This window comes from Littorina saxatilis, linkage group LG7 (genome assembly GCF_037325665.1).
Source record: "Littorina saxatilis isolate snail1 linkage group LG7, US_GU_Lsax_2.0, whole genome shotgun sequence".
NCBI classification, from domain to species: Eukaryota; Metazoa; Mollusca; class Gastropoda; order Littorinimorpha; family Littorinidae; genus Littorina; species Littorina saxatilis.
This window is the reverse complement of record NC_090251.1, coordinates 55,932,624-55,950,123: the sequence shown is the minus strand read 5'-3', so window position 1 is coordinate 55,950,123 and position 17,500 is coordinate 55,932,624. Positions and strand designations below refer to the sequence as shown.

The 17,500-nt window shown below is 42.1% G+C and overlaps 1 protein-coding gene across 2 annotated transcripts in view; it reads left to right on the top strand.

The window, feature by feature from the left end:
• Nucleotides 1-17,500, top strand: part of LOC138971853 (monocarboxylate transporter 12-like) — a 32,159-nt gene that overhangs the window by 8,429 nt on the left and 6,230 nt on the right. For both annotated transcript variants that reach the window (XM_070344687.1, XM_070344686.1), the window contains exons 2-7: nucleotides 8,114-8,318; nucleotides 11,954-12,094; nucleotides 13,518-13,752; nucleotides 14,237-14,437; nucleotides 14,999-15,189; nucleotides 15,925-16,089. In XM_070344687.1, coding sequence (XP_070200788.1) covers nucleotides 8,126-8,318; nucleotides 11,954-12,094; nucleotides 13,518-13,752; nucleotides 14,237-14,437; nucleotides 14,999-15,189; nucleotides 15,925-16,089 — 1,126 coding nt within the window. In that variant the 5' untranslated portion in view covers nucleotides 8,114-8,125. The remainder of the gene's footprint in view (nucleotides 1-8,113; nucleotides 8,319-11,953; nucleotides 12,095-13,517; nucleotides 13,753-14,236; nucleotides 14,438-14,998; nucleotides 15,190-15,924; nucleotides 16,090-17,500) is intronic.

Sequence of the window (17,500 nt, the reverse complement as noted above, 5' to 3'; positions counted from 1 at the left end):
ACACCCGCGCATACGCTCACTGAACCACACGCACACACACACACACACACGCATACACACACAGAGACAAACACAAACACACACAACCCCCCCTCCACACACACACACACAGACACAAACACACACACACACGCACAAATACACACATACACAAACAGAAACACACACACACATACGCACACGCACAGACACACAGACAGACATACACACACAGACGCACTCTCATAAACACTCACACACACAAACACACACATACACAAACACACACATACACCCATACACACACACACACACACACACACACACACACACACACACCCACACACAAACACACACGTGGGGTCTGATTACTATTTCAAACATCACTAGTCCCACCGAATTGTTTGCATGTGGGTGTTGACCTCTGGAGTCCAGTGTTTCCCAACGCCAGTCCAAAGTAATTTCAACACGCACACTGGTATCAGTTAGTACCGTAGACTGGGAACGTGAAAGAGAGGTTCACGCGAAGTGGTATTCATTACTTAGAAAAGTAAACTAGACTTACGCTAGGAAGTTGAAGTTTAATTGAAATTATTAAGAGTCTATTGACAGGAACGGAGGAGTTACGTGAGTATTGCGCGCGCATGAACAAGAAGTCAATGTTAAGAGCTGTGTGTGGTCACTAGACTGACGACTTATAGGGAGGGTCAGTTTATTGAATCATTATAAATCTACTGACAAGGTTAGCGACTGTAGAGCCGAGAGGTAGGTCCCGCAAGTTTAAAACCGTCACGTGACTTTGGCGGATCGAAACAAGGTTTCGTGAATGGCAATTAGCGCGACTTACAGAACAAACAGCGCCACCATGCGGCCAAGTGCCGCTAAAATCTTTCCCTGCATACCAGACTCTTAACATGAGGCTAACATGGTATTTCCTGGTCACGTACCATACTACTCGCCCTAGGAGCTTTATTACAGTGAAAGTGTGTCACTCATTTTGTGCCATATAAAGAGAATACTACATGGATTGCTGCGTCGTACCAGATTTACACGATTTTTTTTTTTAAATAACATGCATCCGTCCACTCACAATATATTTTCTTTCATCCTTCAACATTTACCACTCAAAAAGTCTATAGTATTAAAATTCCTGAAACAAATGAAAGGCATGTACGGATGTATAGATACATAATTGACCACACTCATTTGGAATACATTCTGACAATTCATTATAAAGACATCTTTCTGTACTGATAGAGCGACAGAGAGAGAGAGAGAGGAGAGAGACAGAGAGAGAGGGAAAGAGAGAGAGTGAAAGGGGGGGGGGGGGGTCAGGGGGGTAATGATGGTGGAGGTAACATTTACAATTGTTTTTATTAAAAAAAAATGTACTAAATATTTGTCTTGGAACTTTTTAATCAAAAATAAATATTTCTGATCTGCAGTTGCCTTTCGAAGATAACAAAAAGAGGCATTGAAGCCTTGGTTTTCTTATAAATACTTATGCACATTTTAGCAACCAAAATGATACAGTTTAATTCTCTCAACAGAGTTGCATGCATTTTTCGATTTTTAACTCCAAACATGATTTCATGCACAGTTAACTTTATCTGTTTATCCAAGTGTACCCAAATATAAAACTCAATTTGTTTCCAAAACTCAAGCACCACTGGGCAAAAGAAAAAAGTGTTCTATATAGTCAATGCTATTACTACAGTGTGAACAAATATTGTCTTCCACAACTTTCATTTTACATAACATAATATTTGTGGGGTAAATATTGTGAAGTAATTTCCATTGTAATACTCGTAGCCTTGTCTCTTTAACCGATTCAAGACTCATCAGCCAATCTTTCTTGTCAATTTCATAATTAAATTTCCTCCTCCAAAATGCAATTGCACACGGTTCAACAAGTTTCATGCTTACTAATTCTTTTCTGAACTGTTGTGCGTTGTGTACTTTCTTACCACGATAAGAGGGGATATCCATCAAATCAATTTCTTCCTTTCCGTGCATCATCTATTTGCTAACATTTACAACAACAGCACGAACCATGTTATATTCCAAAATTCTCGGTGGGTATTTTCCTAAAACATCACAAATGAACTGATAGGAAAACAAACTCTTTTCTATGTAAAACATCATATACGCTAACAAGACCTTTTCTTGCCCAATCGTCAAAATACAGTACATTTCCAGCATAAACAAAATATTGGTTATTCCATAAAAGCGGATTAAATAAGTTATCATCAATACATACATTGTTATCAAGCCAGGTTTTCAAGACAGTTTTTCAAAATTTGGATTTGACAAGTTCACTCCCTTTTAATCTTCGAAAATCAACATTTGAATAAAAACATTCACAATTTGAGCCGTACATTGATAACACTGACTTTGGCACATATTTCTACTTATCTGTGACTTCGCGGGATGTCAGTCTGACAGCCCATTGTAATAAAAAGGAAAGCTGCATGTGTTTCAAATCAATCATATATAAGCCATCATTTTCTATATCACTACACAATATTATCCTCTTAACCTTTTCAAATGCTTTTTTTTATTATTTTCTTTCTTTTTCCATAAAAATCTAAACAACAATCTATTAACTTCTGCTAATACATTACCATGGATTACAAATGCCTGCATATAATAAACAAATTGGGAAATCAAAAACGTTTTAATTACAATGATTTTACCCATAATACTCACATTTCTTTTCTCCCATGCCGAAATCAAGCGCTTAACAGACGTAATTTGCTCTGTCCAATTTTCCTCAACATCAGAGGCTGATCTGTCATTACAAAAATAATTTCCCAAAATCCTTAATTTGTTCTTCCATTTAAAATTATAAAAGGTGTCTTGACAATTTTTCTGACTTCCTAACCACATGGCTTCGCATCCTATTCAACAAATTCAACTTTAATCCGGAAACGTAATAAAAAGAATCAACAATCAATCAAAAATCAATAAGGCATGTTTTAAATCCGTTTCACTTTTCAAAAATAACGTAACATCGTCAGCATACAAAGCAATTTTTAACATATCATCCAAAAACCTATCATTAAAGCAATTCAAATTCGAAATACCTTTAACATTCTTACTCTGCCTAATCTTAATGGCTAATAACTCAATTGCCAAAACAAAGGCTAAAGGCGAGAACGGACAACCCTGACGGGTTCCAGACTCCACTGGAAAATAATCAGACAACCAGCCTGCATAATTAACAGAGCTCTTGGCATCTTTCATCAAAACTTCGACCCAAGTTACAAACTCCGGGCCAAACCCACATTTTTTAAAAACATTTATCATAAAGTCTTTTGAAATACAGTCAAATGCATGAAACATGTCAATGGTAACCAAAAGACCTGGTTTATCTTGCACATTCATTTGATCTATAACATCATCAATCAATCTTAATAAAGATGATACTTGCCTCCCTTTAATATATCCAACCTGATCAGGATTAATCACATTATGTACAACTTTGTTCATGCGCAGAGCCAAACACTTAGCCAGTAATTTATAATCACTGTTGGTTAAGGAAATTGGACACCAATTATTTAATTCATCTCTTGGAAGGTTTTTACCTTTATGAATTAACACAATGACAGCATTTCTTTGAGACGCAGACAAACTACCATTCTCAAATGCTGCTGAAAAAGAACGTAATATAAATATGGCCAGAGCAGCGGATCCGGATGGACCTGGCACAGGTCCATCTACTTCTTCCTCCACCTCCTCTGCCACAAGAACCATTTCTTCGTCTTCAGACTGCATCTGTATAAACAGATGCTCCAAACCCATTAGAATGAGTGTGTGTGGGTGTGTATGTATGGGTGTGTATGTGCGTGTGTGCGTGCGTGTGTGTGTGTGGGTGTATACGAGAGACAGCTATTTGGCTTAGTGTGTGTGCCGTTATCTAAGGGCAACAGGGTACGTGTGCTTCTAAGTTGATCACTATTTACATTGACAATGATGCACAGAACCGTTTTGCTGCACTGTACAGATGTACGCTTTTCTGAAATTTCGTTCACACGTGCCGCGTCTGCTATCCAGTTCGCGGTAGGATTAGAATACCAAACCGATGTCAAATACGAGCTGATTTGGTGAAATAAAGCACATTTCTACTTGCGAAACCCATCGAACAGCCATTAGGCTAAGCGAGAGAGTTCTCGTGATTGTTTTAATTAAAAAACTCATTCATAAAAACTAGAGACTATGTTTCTGATCAAAACGAATGATTAATCTGCTGTATCATTCGCTTGTCGGAAAGATCGGCCTACGCGCATCTCTCAAATATGACCTCTTGTCTACTGGCTCGGAAGATTTATTCTACTCCCAAATAGCACTTCTTTGCACCTCTTATGACTCCTTCGTCCTCTAGAATCCCGTACCCATACCAAATACGAGCTGATTTGGTGAAATAAAGCACATTTCTACTTGCAAAACCCATCGAACAGCCATTTCCGGTGCTCGATCGCCGACATTTTCAGATTTGAAGGCTATTTACGGGCAAATATTAATCGCTCCCTGACTTTTTATGCATCGAGAAACAAATTTAGTCATCGCTGAATCAGTAGCTTACCTTAAATCCCGACATAAATCAAACAATACCTAGAAAACAGACAAAACTTGCCTTCACACGTGTCAGGAGCGGCCTTCGGCATCCGTTCGGCCTTTGATCGGTTATCCCCCGTGAGGAGGGCTGTTCGAGCTCCTCGATTTGTGGGGTAGATCCGCCACAGACCTCGGATCTGCTGCGCTCCGGTGATGGTCTCTGAACCGCTAGCCCTCTCAGCTGCCAAACATATTTCCAAGATTTCGTATCTCGAATCAAGATCCGGAGGCAGATCGCGCCTCATGAGGAAGACTGGTTCAACCATAACTGTTAGCACCATAACTGTTAGCTGCGATCGCGTGTGTGTTTGAATATCAGTTGACCCACACGACGTAAACAATACGCTGTCACACCTTTGTACACCTTTGTACCCTCCGGCGAATCACGCTTTTTTTCATTTTCATTTTCATTTTCATTACTTTATTGTCCCATCGCTGGGAAATTCGGGTCGCTTCCTCCCAGTGGAAAGCGAGCAGCAACGGAGTCGCGCTACCCAAGTGTCTGCGTGTTTAGGTGTATTCAGCCACCTGCACTTATGGCAGAATGACCAAGGTCTTTTACGTGCCATTGTGATGACACGGGGGTGGGACATGGCTTCCGTCTCTGGGTCTGCACATAAAGTTGACCCGTGTCCGTCCCGGCCCGAATTCGAACCAGAGACCTTTCGATCACAAGTCCAGTGCTCTACCAACTGAGCTACCGGGCCCCCGCTTGCTTGACCGCCTTTAGTTTGACTATGACACAGATTGGACACTGGTTACACTGGTTACACTGGTTACACACTGATTGGACAGTGGTTACACTGGTTACACTGGTTACACTGGTTACACACGGATTGGACACTGGTTACACTGGTTACACACGGATTGGACACTGGTTACACTGGTTACACACTGATTGGACAGTGGTTACACTGGTTACACTGGTTACACACGGATTGGACACTGGTTACACTGGTTACACTGGTTACACACGGATTGTCACTGAGTTCACGTGCAGGACTGTTTACACATTTGGTAGTGTTCACACCTGGCAGTAAGAAAAGATGCGAAGGTTCGACAGAAAAATAGCTAATTGACAGACTTTAGCACATCTTTGTATAATGTTTTTCAGCAAAGAATGAACAATGGTTAGAGACAAAGCTCTCAGACAACTCACAGGGTCGCAGAAGCCTCCAATTGGCAGAAAATAGTCGGAAGTAGACGGAGCTCGTCTCACGAACGCCCTTCCGACGTCGAAAGGGGACATCACTCTCAGATTTACACGAGTTGCTTTATTTAAATATTGAATTGCGAGCGAAAGACAGCTTTTAGATATTTCAAAAAGCAACGAGCAAACCATGTGGTATTCTGTTAACCCTACATACTTTAATTACTTGTATTTTACTCAAAACGTCCCGCAGTCGAGGCGTCTAAATTTTGTTTGTTTGTTTGCTTAACGCCCAGCCGACCACGAAGAGCTATATCAGGGCGGTGCTGCTTTGGCATTTTAACGTGCGCCTCACACAAGACAGAAGTCGCAGCACAGGCTTCATGTCTCACCCAGTCACATTATTCTGACACCGGACCAACCAGTCCTATCACTAACCCCATAATGCCAGACGCCAGGCGGAGCAGCCACTAGATTGCCAATTTTAAAGTCTTAGGTATGACCCGGCCGGGGTTCGAACCCACGACCTCCCGATCACGGGGCGGACGCCTTACCACTAGGCCAACCGTGCCGGTTTGCGTCTAAATTGAAGACGCTTCTTTTGGAACCCTCAATCTCATCCAAAGCTTCGTACAATCTTTGACGTCAAAGCAAAGAGACGTCACTCTAGAACGTGGAAAAGCAGGTCCCTGCCAGGCTAGTCTGACACGACCTCATTTACATGATATACTAACGTGTGGTTTGAACGATATTGTTATCTCATGAGTGGTCTCTCTCACTTATGTAGGATACATCTATATATATATACGACTTGTGTCTGTCTGTCTGTCTGTCTGTGTGTGTGTGTGTGCGTGTGTGTGTGTGTGTGTGTGTGTGCGTGTGTGTGTGTGTGTGTGTGTGTCCGCGATGCCAAGCCAAAGTTCTCGGTGGATCTTTTTCAAATTTGGAGACCGTATTCAGCTACACCCCGGACACAACCTCATCGATGAGATATTTCAACACGTGCTCTCAGCGCGCAGCGCTGAACCGATTTTGGTTTTTCTCTGTTTTTCTCTGGATCCATTCCCAGTAACTCTTCCTTATCTTCTCCAGTGTTTTCAGCGTTTATCTCCCTTCCTTCGTGTGGCGTCAATCCATATTCCCGTTACTACGTTACTATTTTTAGAATGTCACGATTGCACCCGTAAGTTGTCCTTACTGTAAAAGTGAAAAGGTCGAATCAATTTATAGCCACGCGAAAAATACACTGTCACCTATCTCTATATATGTATAGATATAGATATAGATATATATATACGGCTTCTCTGTGTGTGTGTGTGTTTGCAACACCTGTGGATTGTAGAGTTCTGTTTGTGATGTGGTCTAGCGGCTTTAGTGTGTCAGTATGTTCAGGCCTTCCTTCGAGAAGCCATAACAGTTATTCTCAATCCCATTTGAGTGGACTTCGCCTTCAAAGGTGATTGTGGTGTTTTGGCACTCGGTTACATTTGGCGTCGTCGACAGCGATGGGACTCGACATGAAATGTTCAGGCCACTGAATCATTTTCGTGCTGTTCCTATTCCACCTAGGAGGGGCCTAAGTTCATTTAAAGGGGGTCGAGTGTGACAGGGAGACTACCGTCGCCCTTCACAGCAGACTCTGCAGAGTTGTTCGCCTTAGAAGTTGTGGGCTTTCCTTGCATGATGTACCCGTAAGTTGTCCTCACTGTAAAAGTGCAAAGGTCGAATCTATTTATCGAAAAATCCACTGTCATCTATCTATATATATTTATAGATATAGATAGATATATACTGCTTCGGTGTCTGTGTCTTTGTGTGTGTGTGTGTGTGTGTGTGTGTGTGTGTGTGTGTGTGTGTGTGTGTGTGTGTGTGTGTGTGTGTGTGTGTGTGTGTGGAGATAACACCTGTGGATTGTAGAGTTCTGTTTGTGATGGGCTCTGGCGACTTTTGTCTGTATGTTCTGGCATTTGAGAAGCCATAACAGATAATATAGGGCTTAGAAATAAGCTCTAAAATTCTCAATCCCGTTTGACAGGACTTCGCCTTCAAAGGTGATTGTGGTGAACCGCCACGCTTGTCTGTCTCTGTCTCGCGATTCACCCCGGCGAAGCCGGGTATTCCTCTAGTGTTTCATATAGTTTTCTCTCTGTCTGACCTGGATTCTGAACATGTGTTTCTCTCTGAGCCGAGAAAAAGCGAAGCAATTAAGTAGAATTGCATATACATGTTCATCAAGGTTCATCCAGTGAGAACATTTTCAACTGAGGTTAGTGATTGGCTGTCGTTATGTCACGTGTGTCATTTGACTGACAGACATGAACAGATTGGAGGGGACTATTTTCCATAGTTCGTGTTCCTTTTTTGCAGGATTAAGTCACCATGGGAACCAAAGATTCCAGGTCAACATGGCGATGGGTGATCCTGGCATCCTCTTTCTGCTCTCTCCTTCTCAGTGGATTCGCTAATTACAACGCTGGCGTCATGAAAGTCGTGTTACTACGTCATATGAACAGTGACGTCATCGCTACAACATGGCTGTCTGCGTATTACTCAGGGGCTTTTGCGTTGATCGGTGAGTCATTTTCGTATGCTTGGAATGAACTTAGTCTATCTGTACTCCGCACAATTCTAGCTTTTATGGTTTCTAGTTTAGCTTCTACTGCTGTTCGACTTGGCCATGTAGGGGAAGGGCTCCTAATATGGACCGGCTCCTAATATGGACCACCTTCTGTTCTGATAAACTAACGGCGCTAGAGCGCTCAAAACAGTTTTATTCGCTGTATTCACCCTCTCTGGATAACTTGCACATGTCAAAACAGTTGCAGAAAGAGAAATCTCAAAACCGTTAGGCTTTTTTTTTTCACTTTTGGCAGCGTTCACTCTAAATTTGCCGCCTAAAACGGACTCGTTTCTGTCCACAGCCAAAGCTTTTATCACACAAAAATGGCTATATATGACATCTAAAACCGTATTTGTTACATTTTAGCAGTGTTGACCCCGAGTTTCTACTGCAAACAAAAAATAATAGCAAAATCTCAAAGTATGTGCGAGTCCCCTAATATGGACCACCTTCAACAAATCGAAGAAAATAAAAGCTAAAGGCTATTTTCATTAATTCATTAAGAAGCTTGCTGAAAATAACCTATAACTAGCCCTCGAGATTTAAAAGAAATGCAACAAAAAGTCTTCTTTTCGTGGAAGTTAATAATTTCATTTATTTTCACTCTGTTTTTGATAAGCTTCTTCATTAGTTTCCTGGTGTGCTTCAAATAATGCTCTCATCAACCCGAAACAAATAAATCTAGAGCATATTTTAATTAGGCTGACTTGTACACTAAGTTGTATCATTTTATTTTGAAATATAGGGGGCTTTAAACAGTGCACCTCTTTCTTCTCAATTCACTTCCCATAATTTAAGAGACCCGACAAAAAGGTATGCTCCTCGGCCTCGTATAGATCTGTTTAAGTCCAGCCTACTCTTTTCGGGGACTAATCTTTGGAATTCACTTCCACGCGGTCTCAAGCATTCTGTCAATGCCAAGACTTTTAAAGACAGATATTTCTCATTCCTTATACATGGCACATTTCGTTCTCACTTAGCCTGGACATGATTATATTGTTGATGCCTTATTTGTACCTTTTACACGTTTCAGTAGATAAATGTACCTAACTAATTTCATAACATGACTTATGTAACGATGCTACATTGCTATTACTTGCAACGTAGTTGCTTCATTGACTCCTCAGTTTCACGGATTTTGTCTTCCCTCGAAGTTTCACACGTATTTTGTTGCTTGAAACAGTTTTCATTATACCTTTGACAATAATATGTCATGTTCGTTTGTATAGCTCTTTCTCACTAGCGAGGCCGGAGGTGTGCACGAGTTTCGTCCCTTTGGTTCGGTAAGTTCCGGTTAAGATAGAGGCGGCAGTCGAGCGCATGAACGTGAAAGAATTGAAAGATTTTCTTCGGAAACATGGCCAACTTGTCAGTGGAAAAAAAAGAAGAATTAGTGCGCAGAGCAAGAGGCACGTTTCAGCTGCGAAAAGATGGCAAGGATGCTATCGATAATGCTGTGGAAACAAATGATTCAAGTTAGCATTTGACAGACCACTTCGACTGTCAGTGTCACGAACTTGTTGCCTATGTCAGTTAAATATTGAGCACACGCGGAATTTGTGCGTGAATCAGTGAGTCCTTTTGATGCTTGGTAGTCATGCATTTATTGTTGTTAACTGGATGTGCGTGTTGTCTAAGGCTAATGTCAGACGGAGCTCGCAAAACACGAAACAAAAGCCGAACAAAAGCAAAACAACACACAAAAGCACCATGTTTTGCTTTTGTTCGGCTTTTGTTTCGTGTTTTGCGAGCTCCATCTGACATTAGCCTAAGAGCAGTTTCACATTACCAGTTCATGGCTCTTTAATGTTACTTCAGTTGTTTTACTTTACATTGTTTACCAACTTTGTTAAACTGCTATTGTTTGTATATGTTTTAGATAAATAAAACCCAAACTGTATCAACTGCGTCTGTTGAAGTGTGTGTGATTATCTGTAAAACAAGTCATTCATCAAGCTTCAGATTCATCATGTCTTTATTCTTTGAATACATATATAATTATATAATACACTGCATTGTCGTTCCTCGGCAAATATTTCAGCCAACTGTGAATAAAAAACAAAATGTAATCACACACAGGTAATAAATATTTTTCCCTTAAAAACATAAAAAGCATAGATACACACCACACAAACCCTATTTATAATTTCATGTACATAATCCCACGTTACAAAATAGTGCACTCCTTACAACACACGCTCACACCTGGTTGGTTTGCGTTCAACTTCTCAGATATAGTAATTTTATAATGTCTGTCTTCCATGCATTGGGAATGTAAGCATCAATGAGTGACATACACAGAGTCAATGACTGAGATTTATAGTGACACTAGAGACTACAGTCATACTGAGACACGGCAGTCCTTCTTACAGCTCATGTGCCTGTTACTGTTTCACACAGACAAGAGCAAAATGCACTAATGATTGAAGGAAGTATGTTGTACAACAACATTCTTTTACACTTTTATGTACATGAACAAATAATACCCATCTGATTAACTAGACGAGAAAGTCACTCTGTCAAGTTGCACAAAATCTTGTCATTTTCTAAAAGAAAGAGTAACAGGTAGGCGCTGCTCCCAAGCTCTTTTCAGTTGCTTGTTTGTTGGAAGTTTATGTAGCCTGACAACTCTTCCTTCAATAATTTTTCCACGATAGTTATGGCAAATGACACAGTACTGCTTTCCACCACCACACACTCTGAGCGAGCTTTCTTTCAGTGCAGACGCCATGATGTAGAAGATACCGGAACTAACCCAGCGTTTCTCCTTCGTTGAAGAGCATGGAAAGATAACTCGTACTTGACTAGAAGTGAGAAAGAGCTATACGTATATTTTTGTTTGTTTAGTCTGTTAATCGTTTGCTTGTTTGTCCTTTGTTTTTATTACTTCTTTAATTGATATTCCAACATTTTTAAAAGGTATTATCATTAGATTAAACCCTCCCATGGGCGAGGGCTGGATGTGAAAAAGCACCTGTTTGCTTATGCCATTACCCTCGTTAATAAAGAATTTGTCATTGTCATTGTCATTGTCATTGTCTCTCTCTCTAAGAAATTGTCTATCTTTCTGTCTCTCTTTCTTTCCCTCTGTGTCTCTGTTTCACTCTCTCTCTCTTTCTCTCTCTCGCTCTCTCTTTCTTTCTCTCTCTCTGTCTTTCACTCTGTCTCTGTCACTCTCTCTCTCTCTCTCTCTCTCTCTCTCTCTCTCTCTCTCTCTCTCTCTCTCTCTCTCTCTCTCTCTAAGTCTCTCTTTCTTTCCCTCTGTGTCTCTGTTTCACTCTCTCTCTCTCTCTCTCTCTCTCTCTCTCTCTCTCTCTCTCTCTCTCTCTCTCTCTCTCTCTCTCTCTCTCTCTCTCTCTCTCTCTCTCTCTAGCTAGCTTTTTTTTCTGGATTGTGATATAATGAGTTAAATGTTACCGTTAGACTTGTTGGGTGTTTGAATTGTTTTTGTTCCCGCATGAGGGAGGGCTGATTGCAAAAAAAAAGAAGAATGTATTGCCGATAACATTTATCTTTGTAAATACACAATTATCTTATCTTATCCTATCTATCTCCCAATACATGTTGTCGTCCCAATCTGTCTCCAGCCCCGGTCGGAACCATGTTTGTCAACTTGGTGAATTGTCGCGCATGCGTGTTGCTGTCGGGTGTGCTGTGCCTTGTGGGATGGGGGCTGAGTAGCCTGGTGACTGACATCCACCATCTCTACTTCACGCTCTCCCTGGTCGGTACGTGTCTTGTACCCAGGTATTTTCAGGTTGTCCACAGGTAGACTGGTGACTGACATCTACCACCTCTACTTCACGCTCCCCCTGGTCGGTACGTGTCTTGTACCCAGGTATTTTCAGGTGTCCACAGGTAGACTGGTGACTGACATCCACCATCTCTACTTCACGCTCTCCCTGGTCGGTACGTGTCTTGTACCCAGGTATTTTCAGGTGTCCACAGGTAGACTGGTGACTGACATCTACCACCTCTACTTCACGCTCTCCCTGGTCGGTACGTGTCTTGTACCCAGGTATTTTCAGGTTGTCCACAGGTAGACTGGTGACTGACATCTACCACCTCTACTTCACGCTCTCCCTGGTCGGTACGTGTCTTGTACCCAGGTATTTTCAGGTGTCCACAGGCAGACTGGTGACTGACATCTACTACCTCTACTTCACGCTCTCCCTGGTCGGTAGGTGTCTTGTACCCAGGTATTTTCAGGTTGTCCACAGGTAGACTGGTGACTGACATCTACCACCTCTACTTCACGCTCCCCCTGGTACGTGTCTTATGCCCAGGCACAAACGGTCGTTATATTCTTCTATTTGGATATTCTTGTTTTGTTCTGTTCATTTATTGTTCGGAAATGTTGTATGATTTATTTAAAGAAATGGGCGGGGATGTAGCTCAGTCGGTAGCGCGCTGGAGTTGTATCCAGTTGGCCGCTGTCAGCGTGAGTTCGTTCGGCGAGAGGTTTATTTCTCAGAGTCAACTTTGTGTGCAGACTCTCCTCGGTGTCCGAACACCCCTGTGTGTACACGCAAGCACAAGACCAAGTGCGCACGAAAAAGATCCTGTAATCCATGTCAGAGTTCGGTGGGTTATAGAAACACGAACATACCCAGCATGCTTCCTCCGAAAGCGGCGCATGGCTGCCTAAATGGCCGGGTAAAAACAGTCATACACGTAAAAGCCGTGGGAGTTTCAGCCCATGAACGAACAAACAAAAATGTAAAAAAATGTTTTTTACATTCTCAGATGTGACCTGTCACACCAAGTGATTGTATCATCCTAAGGAATGATGACGTCCAGTGTGCACGTTTTTAAAAAGAAGGTCGCAGCAGACACTGTCATTTATGCAATGCTTGCTCAATACAATGCCTTTTCTCTCTTAAAAACATGCACATAGGAGTTGACCAATTCACTGCCGCCATGTTCTCTGACAAAACGTCCAGTAGCTCGCTCGAAAGACACAAGCGAGGCAATGGATGTTTTTCATTCTCAATGTTGGAACGTTGGCAGTCTCTTTGCTTTTGGATTACAAAGTGTTGTGTGCCTGTGTTCTGCCCATTAAGCTATGGATGACAAAGTGTTGTGTGCCTGTTTTCTGCCCATTAAGCTATGGATTACAAAGTGTTGTGTGCCTGTGTTCTGCCCATTAAGCTATGGGTCAAGGCATGTCCTACGCGGGGTCACAGATCATCCTGGGCTATTACTTCCCTGACCACGCCAGCATCGTGATAGGAGTGTCCATAGCGGGTGGCGCCCTGGGTATCTTCGTCCACCCGCCTCTCCTTCAGACCCTGACGGACTGGTACGGTCTTCGCGGAGCATTCTTGCTGAGCGGGGCCGTGGCTTTCAACAGCTCTGTGTGTGGTGCTCTGATGCGTCCTGCCAGGTATATTACATTTTGGGAACGTTTTCTGACGAATTTGACCTTAAAACGTTCAAAGGACATTCTCAGTGCTGTAATTTACATACCCTTACATTTATTATGTCGAAACTATTTCGTAACTATATATGTTATGCAAAGATTTAAATCAGTGAGTGATTATCCCGTCGCGATATAACCTTCGTGGTTGAAAACGACGTTAAACACCAAATAAAGAAAGAGTGATTATCGACGTCGAGTGATAATCGATTCCTGTACCAGCAGTCCCAACTCCGATCATCCTCATCATTATTTTAGTTATTAGTAAAGGTTACACAATCCTCGAAGAACATAAACATCGTTGGATTCAGAAAGTCAAACTTGTAATTAGGAAAACGCATGCACACATTCCGTGCTTTACGGTGTTAAAACGTTTAACACAGCGTAAACAAACATGTTAAATTGTGCACCCTCAATTCATGCTCCAGTCCAAATCGTTTTCTGTTGACAGGGAGGAAAGGAACACTACCAAGTCCAAACACCAAGGCAACGCCATGCAGAGGTCATGCCGCGTCATCAGTGACGCGTGCTCTGGTTACACGTTTGTGATGACGTCATGGCCGCTGCTGACGTTCACTCTATCCGTTTTTCTGTGTTCCCTTGCTTATCATGGTTTGGTGGTGCAGTTACCAGCCTATGTCATTGAAAACAGGTAAGTCTGTGTTGAAAGACGCATCTGTACTTGATTCCATCTCATCTTCCTTATTTTTCACGTCAGTGGAAAAGGAAACAAACACAAATAGATAAAAGAATGAACATAGAATATCTAAGTTATGCCTTGAGGCGTATGTGCCCACACATGCATATGATTGATGTGTGTGTGTGTGTGTGTGTGTGTGTGTGTGTGTTTTTGTTTGTTTGTTTGTTTGTTTGTGTGTGTTTGTGTGTGAATGTGTGTGTGTAAATGTGCGTGTGTGTTTGTGTGTGTGCGTGCGCGTGTGTGTATGTGTCTGTGTGTCTGTGCGTGCATGCTAGCGTGCGTGCGTGTGTGTTTGTGTGAGAGTGCGTGCGAGCGTGTGTGTGTGTGTGTGTGTGTGTGTGTGTATGCGTGCGTGTGTGTGTGTGTTTGTGCGCGCGCGCGTGCGTGCGTTTGTGTGTGTGTGTGTGTGTGTTGGTACGTATAGTTCTATGTGTGCCTGTATGTGTGTTCTCACAGTGTGTGTGTATTTTTTGCACAGATTCCCCGGTTTTCTTTGACCTGTTTTGTCGACAGTGGCCTTACTCCTACACAAGCATCGTTCTCCATCTCCATCTTCGGGATCGGCAGTTTCTTCTCTCGCATAGCGTCAGGATTTATCGCCCATGACAAGCGAGTAGGAAGTCTGCTGGTCTACTGTGGCCTCCTGGGAGTTCAGAGCCTCGTTACCTTGGCAGCGCCATCTTTGACGGCGAGGGGAATTGTGGGTAAGTCTGTGAGCTCGTTTGAATCAGACAATGCCATCGTTGTTGGCGATGGCGATTGTGGATAAGTCTATTATTGGTTGAACGTTGTTTGTAACGTCCCTTCAACCGGCATGGGTATCCAGGACCGCGTGTAAGTCTATGAAAAACTTCATCATCATCATCATCATCATCATTATCATCATCATCATTATCATCATCATCATCCATCATCATCATCATCATCATCATTATCATCATACATCATCATCATCATCATCATCATCATCATCAGTCGTAGGATGGATGTTATGCAGAAGAGGCAGAAAGACTTCTTCAGGCAGTTCAGTTGGGGGCCGCCGACAGAGGGTCAGGAAAGGTCATCTGTGTCCATTCTTTAACGTTGTCGGGCCAGCTCTTCCGTTGTCTCCAGCGTCAGCGTCTGCCTTCGACGGTGCCTTGTAGAATGGTTTTGGAGAGTGTGTCATGCCTTGGGACGCCGTGACCGAACCACACCAACTCCCGTCGCTCACTAAGACAAGGACAGCACAAATACAAAGTCAAAAATGTTCGCCTATGGAGGCTCTTACAGGACACAAATAAAAAGCGAACATGTTGACTCTGTATTTGACATTTTGTGCTGTTCTTGTCTTTTGAGCACAAAAATCTTTCGTTTTTCAACACTGTTTTATCTCATACACAGCCATTTTGTCGTTTAGATTGTGAAGAAATAATCAGAATAATATGTGTATTTCACAGGCTGCTACAGCTTCTCCTTCCTGGTGGGCTTGTACACTGGTGGCAGCTCCGCTCTCATCTTCCCCGTGCTGTGTGACCTGGCCGGTCTTCGTCACTCGTCCACCGCACTGGGTATGGCCACCTTCTTTCTTGGTGTCGGAAGTCTGCTGGGGGCGCCGCTAACAGGTCAGTCACACGGCTTAACTCGCACTGTTGAAGAATTGTGTTTTATTTGATAGGTTTTTGTATACAATCACAAAGCAAGAACTGTTGGTTATTGGAACGTTTAATTATTGACAAAACATAACGTTACATTTAAAGGCACAGTAAGCCTCCCGTAAACCATCACAGATACTGTCAGGCTTTTACACACAGTAAGCCTCCCGTAAACCATCACAGATACTGTCAGGCTTTTACACACAGTACAAACACCCTTCCATTTGAACGCTCACCAAACAGGAACATCCTAGGTGCCTTACGTAAAGAGCTAGCAATTTTCAAAGAATTAATTTTGTGGATTGTCTGTCAGACAATCGGACGGTGCTTTTTTGCGCTTCTGACCTAACTTTTGAAATCTACACAATAAATTGACAGCTTGTTACACAAGCATTCTTAAATCATAAAAGAAATCTTTTTTTCAACCAGACAAGATCAGAACAATACGAAGTTTTGAAAGTTTAAAAAAAGATAACGCGGAAGCAGGGTCACGCAAGGTCGTGGTTCTCGTAGCAGACGACGCTGCCTGGCGCCAGTTCCTCTGAACCGTTAACCGCCACTGCTCTAGTTCGCAGCCGTTTCAATGTTGCATTTCAGATTCAAAGGTAATAACGTGCTATTGCAGATAAGCTTACAGAGATTTGCATTGAAATGACAAACTGGCGGCTAAATTGTGAAAAAAGGGAAACTGGATTACACGGGTTCACGATGGCTCAGAGGTAAGATAAACCACGCAAAAAGAAATTCTTTGAAAATTGCTCGCTCTTTACGGAGGGCACCTAGAATGTTCTCAAGCGGTGAGTGTTTAAATGAAATGGTGTTTGTACTGTGTGTAAAAGCCTGACAGTAACTGTGATGGTTTACGGGACGCTTACTGTGCCTTTAACGTCGACCTGATGAATGCATTTTTCAAGCGAGTTTCATCGCCCATTTTGAGATAAGTTCATTATTTGTATCTGAAGTGTCTGTCTGTCTGTTACTTAACAGAACATTAGGTCGACCTTGTAGTAAATGTTACGTTTTGTATCATAAGTGTCTGTCTGTCTGTTACTTAACAGAACATTAGGTCGACCTTGTAGTAAATGTTACGTTTTGTATCATAAGTGTCTGTCTGTCTGTTACTTAACAGAACATTAGGTCGACCTTGTAGTAAATGTTACGTTTTGTATCATAAGTGTCTGTCTGTCTGTTACTTAACAGAACATTAGGTCGACCTTGTAGTAAATGTTACGTTTTGTATCATAAGTGTCTGTCTGTCTGTTACTTAACAGAACATTAGGTCGACCTTGTAGTAAATGTTACGTTTTGTATCATAAGTGTCTGTCTGTCTGTTACTTAACAGAACATTAGGTCGACCTTGTAGTAAATGTTACGTTTTGTA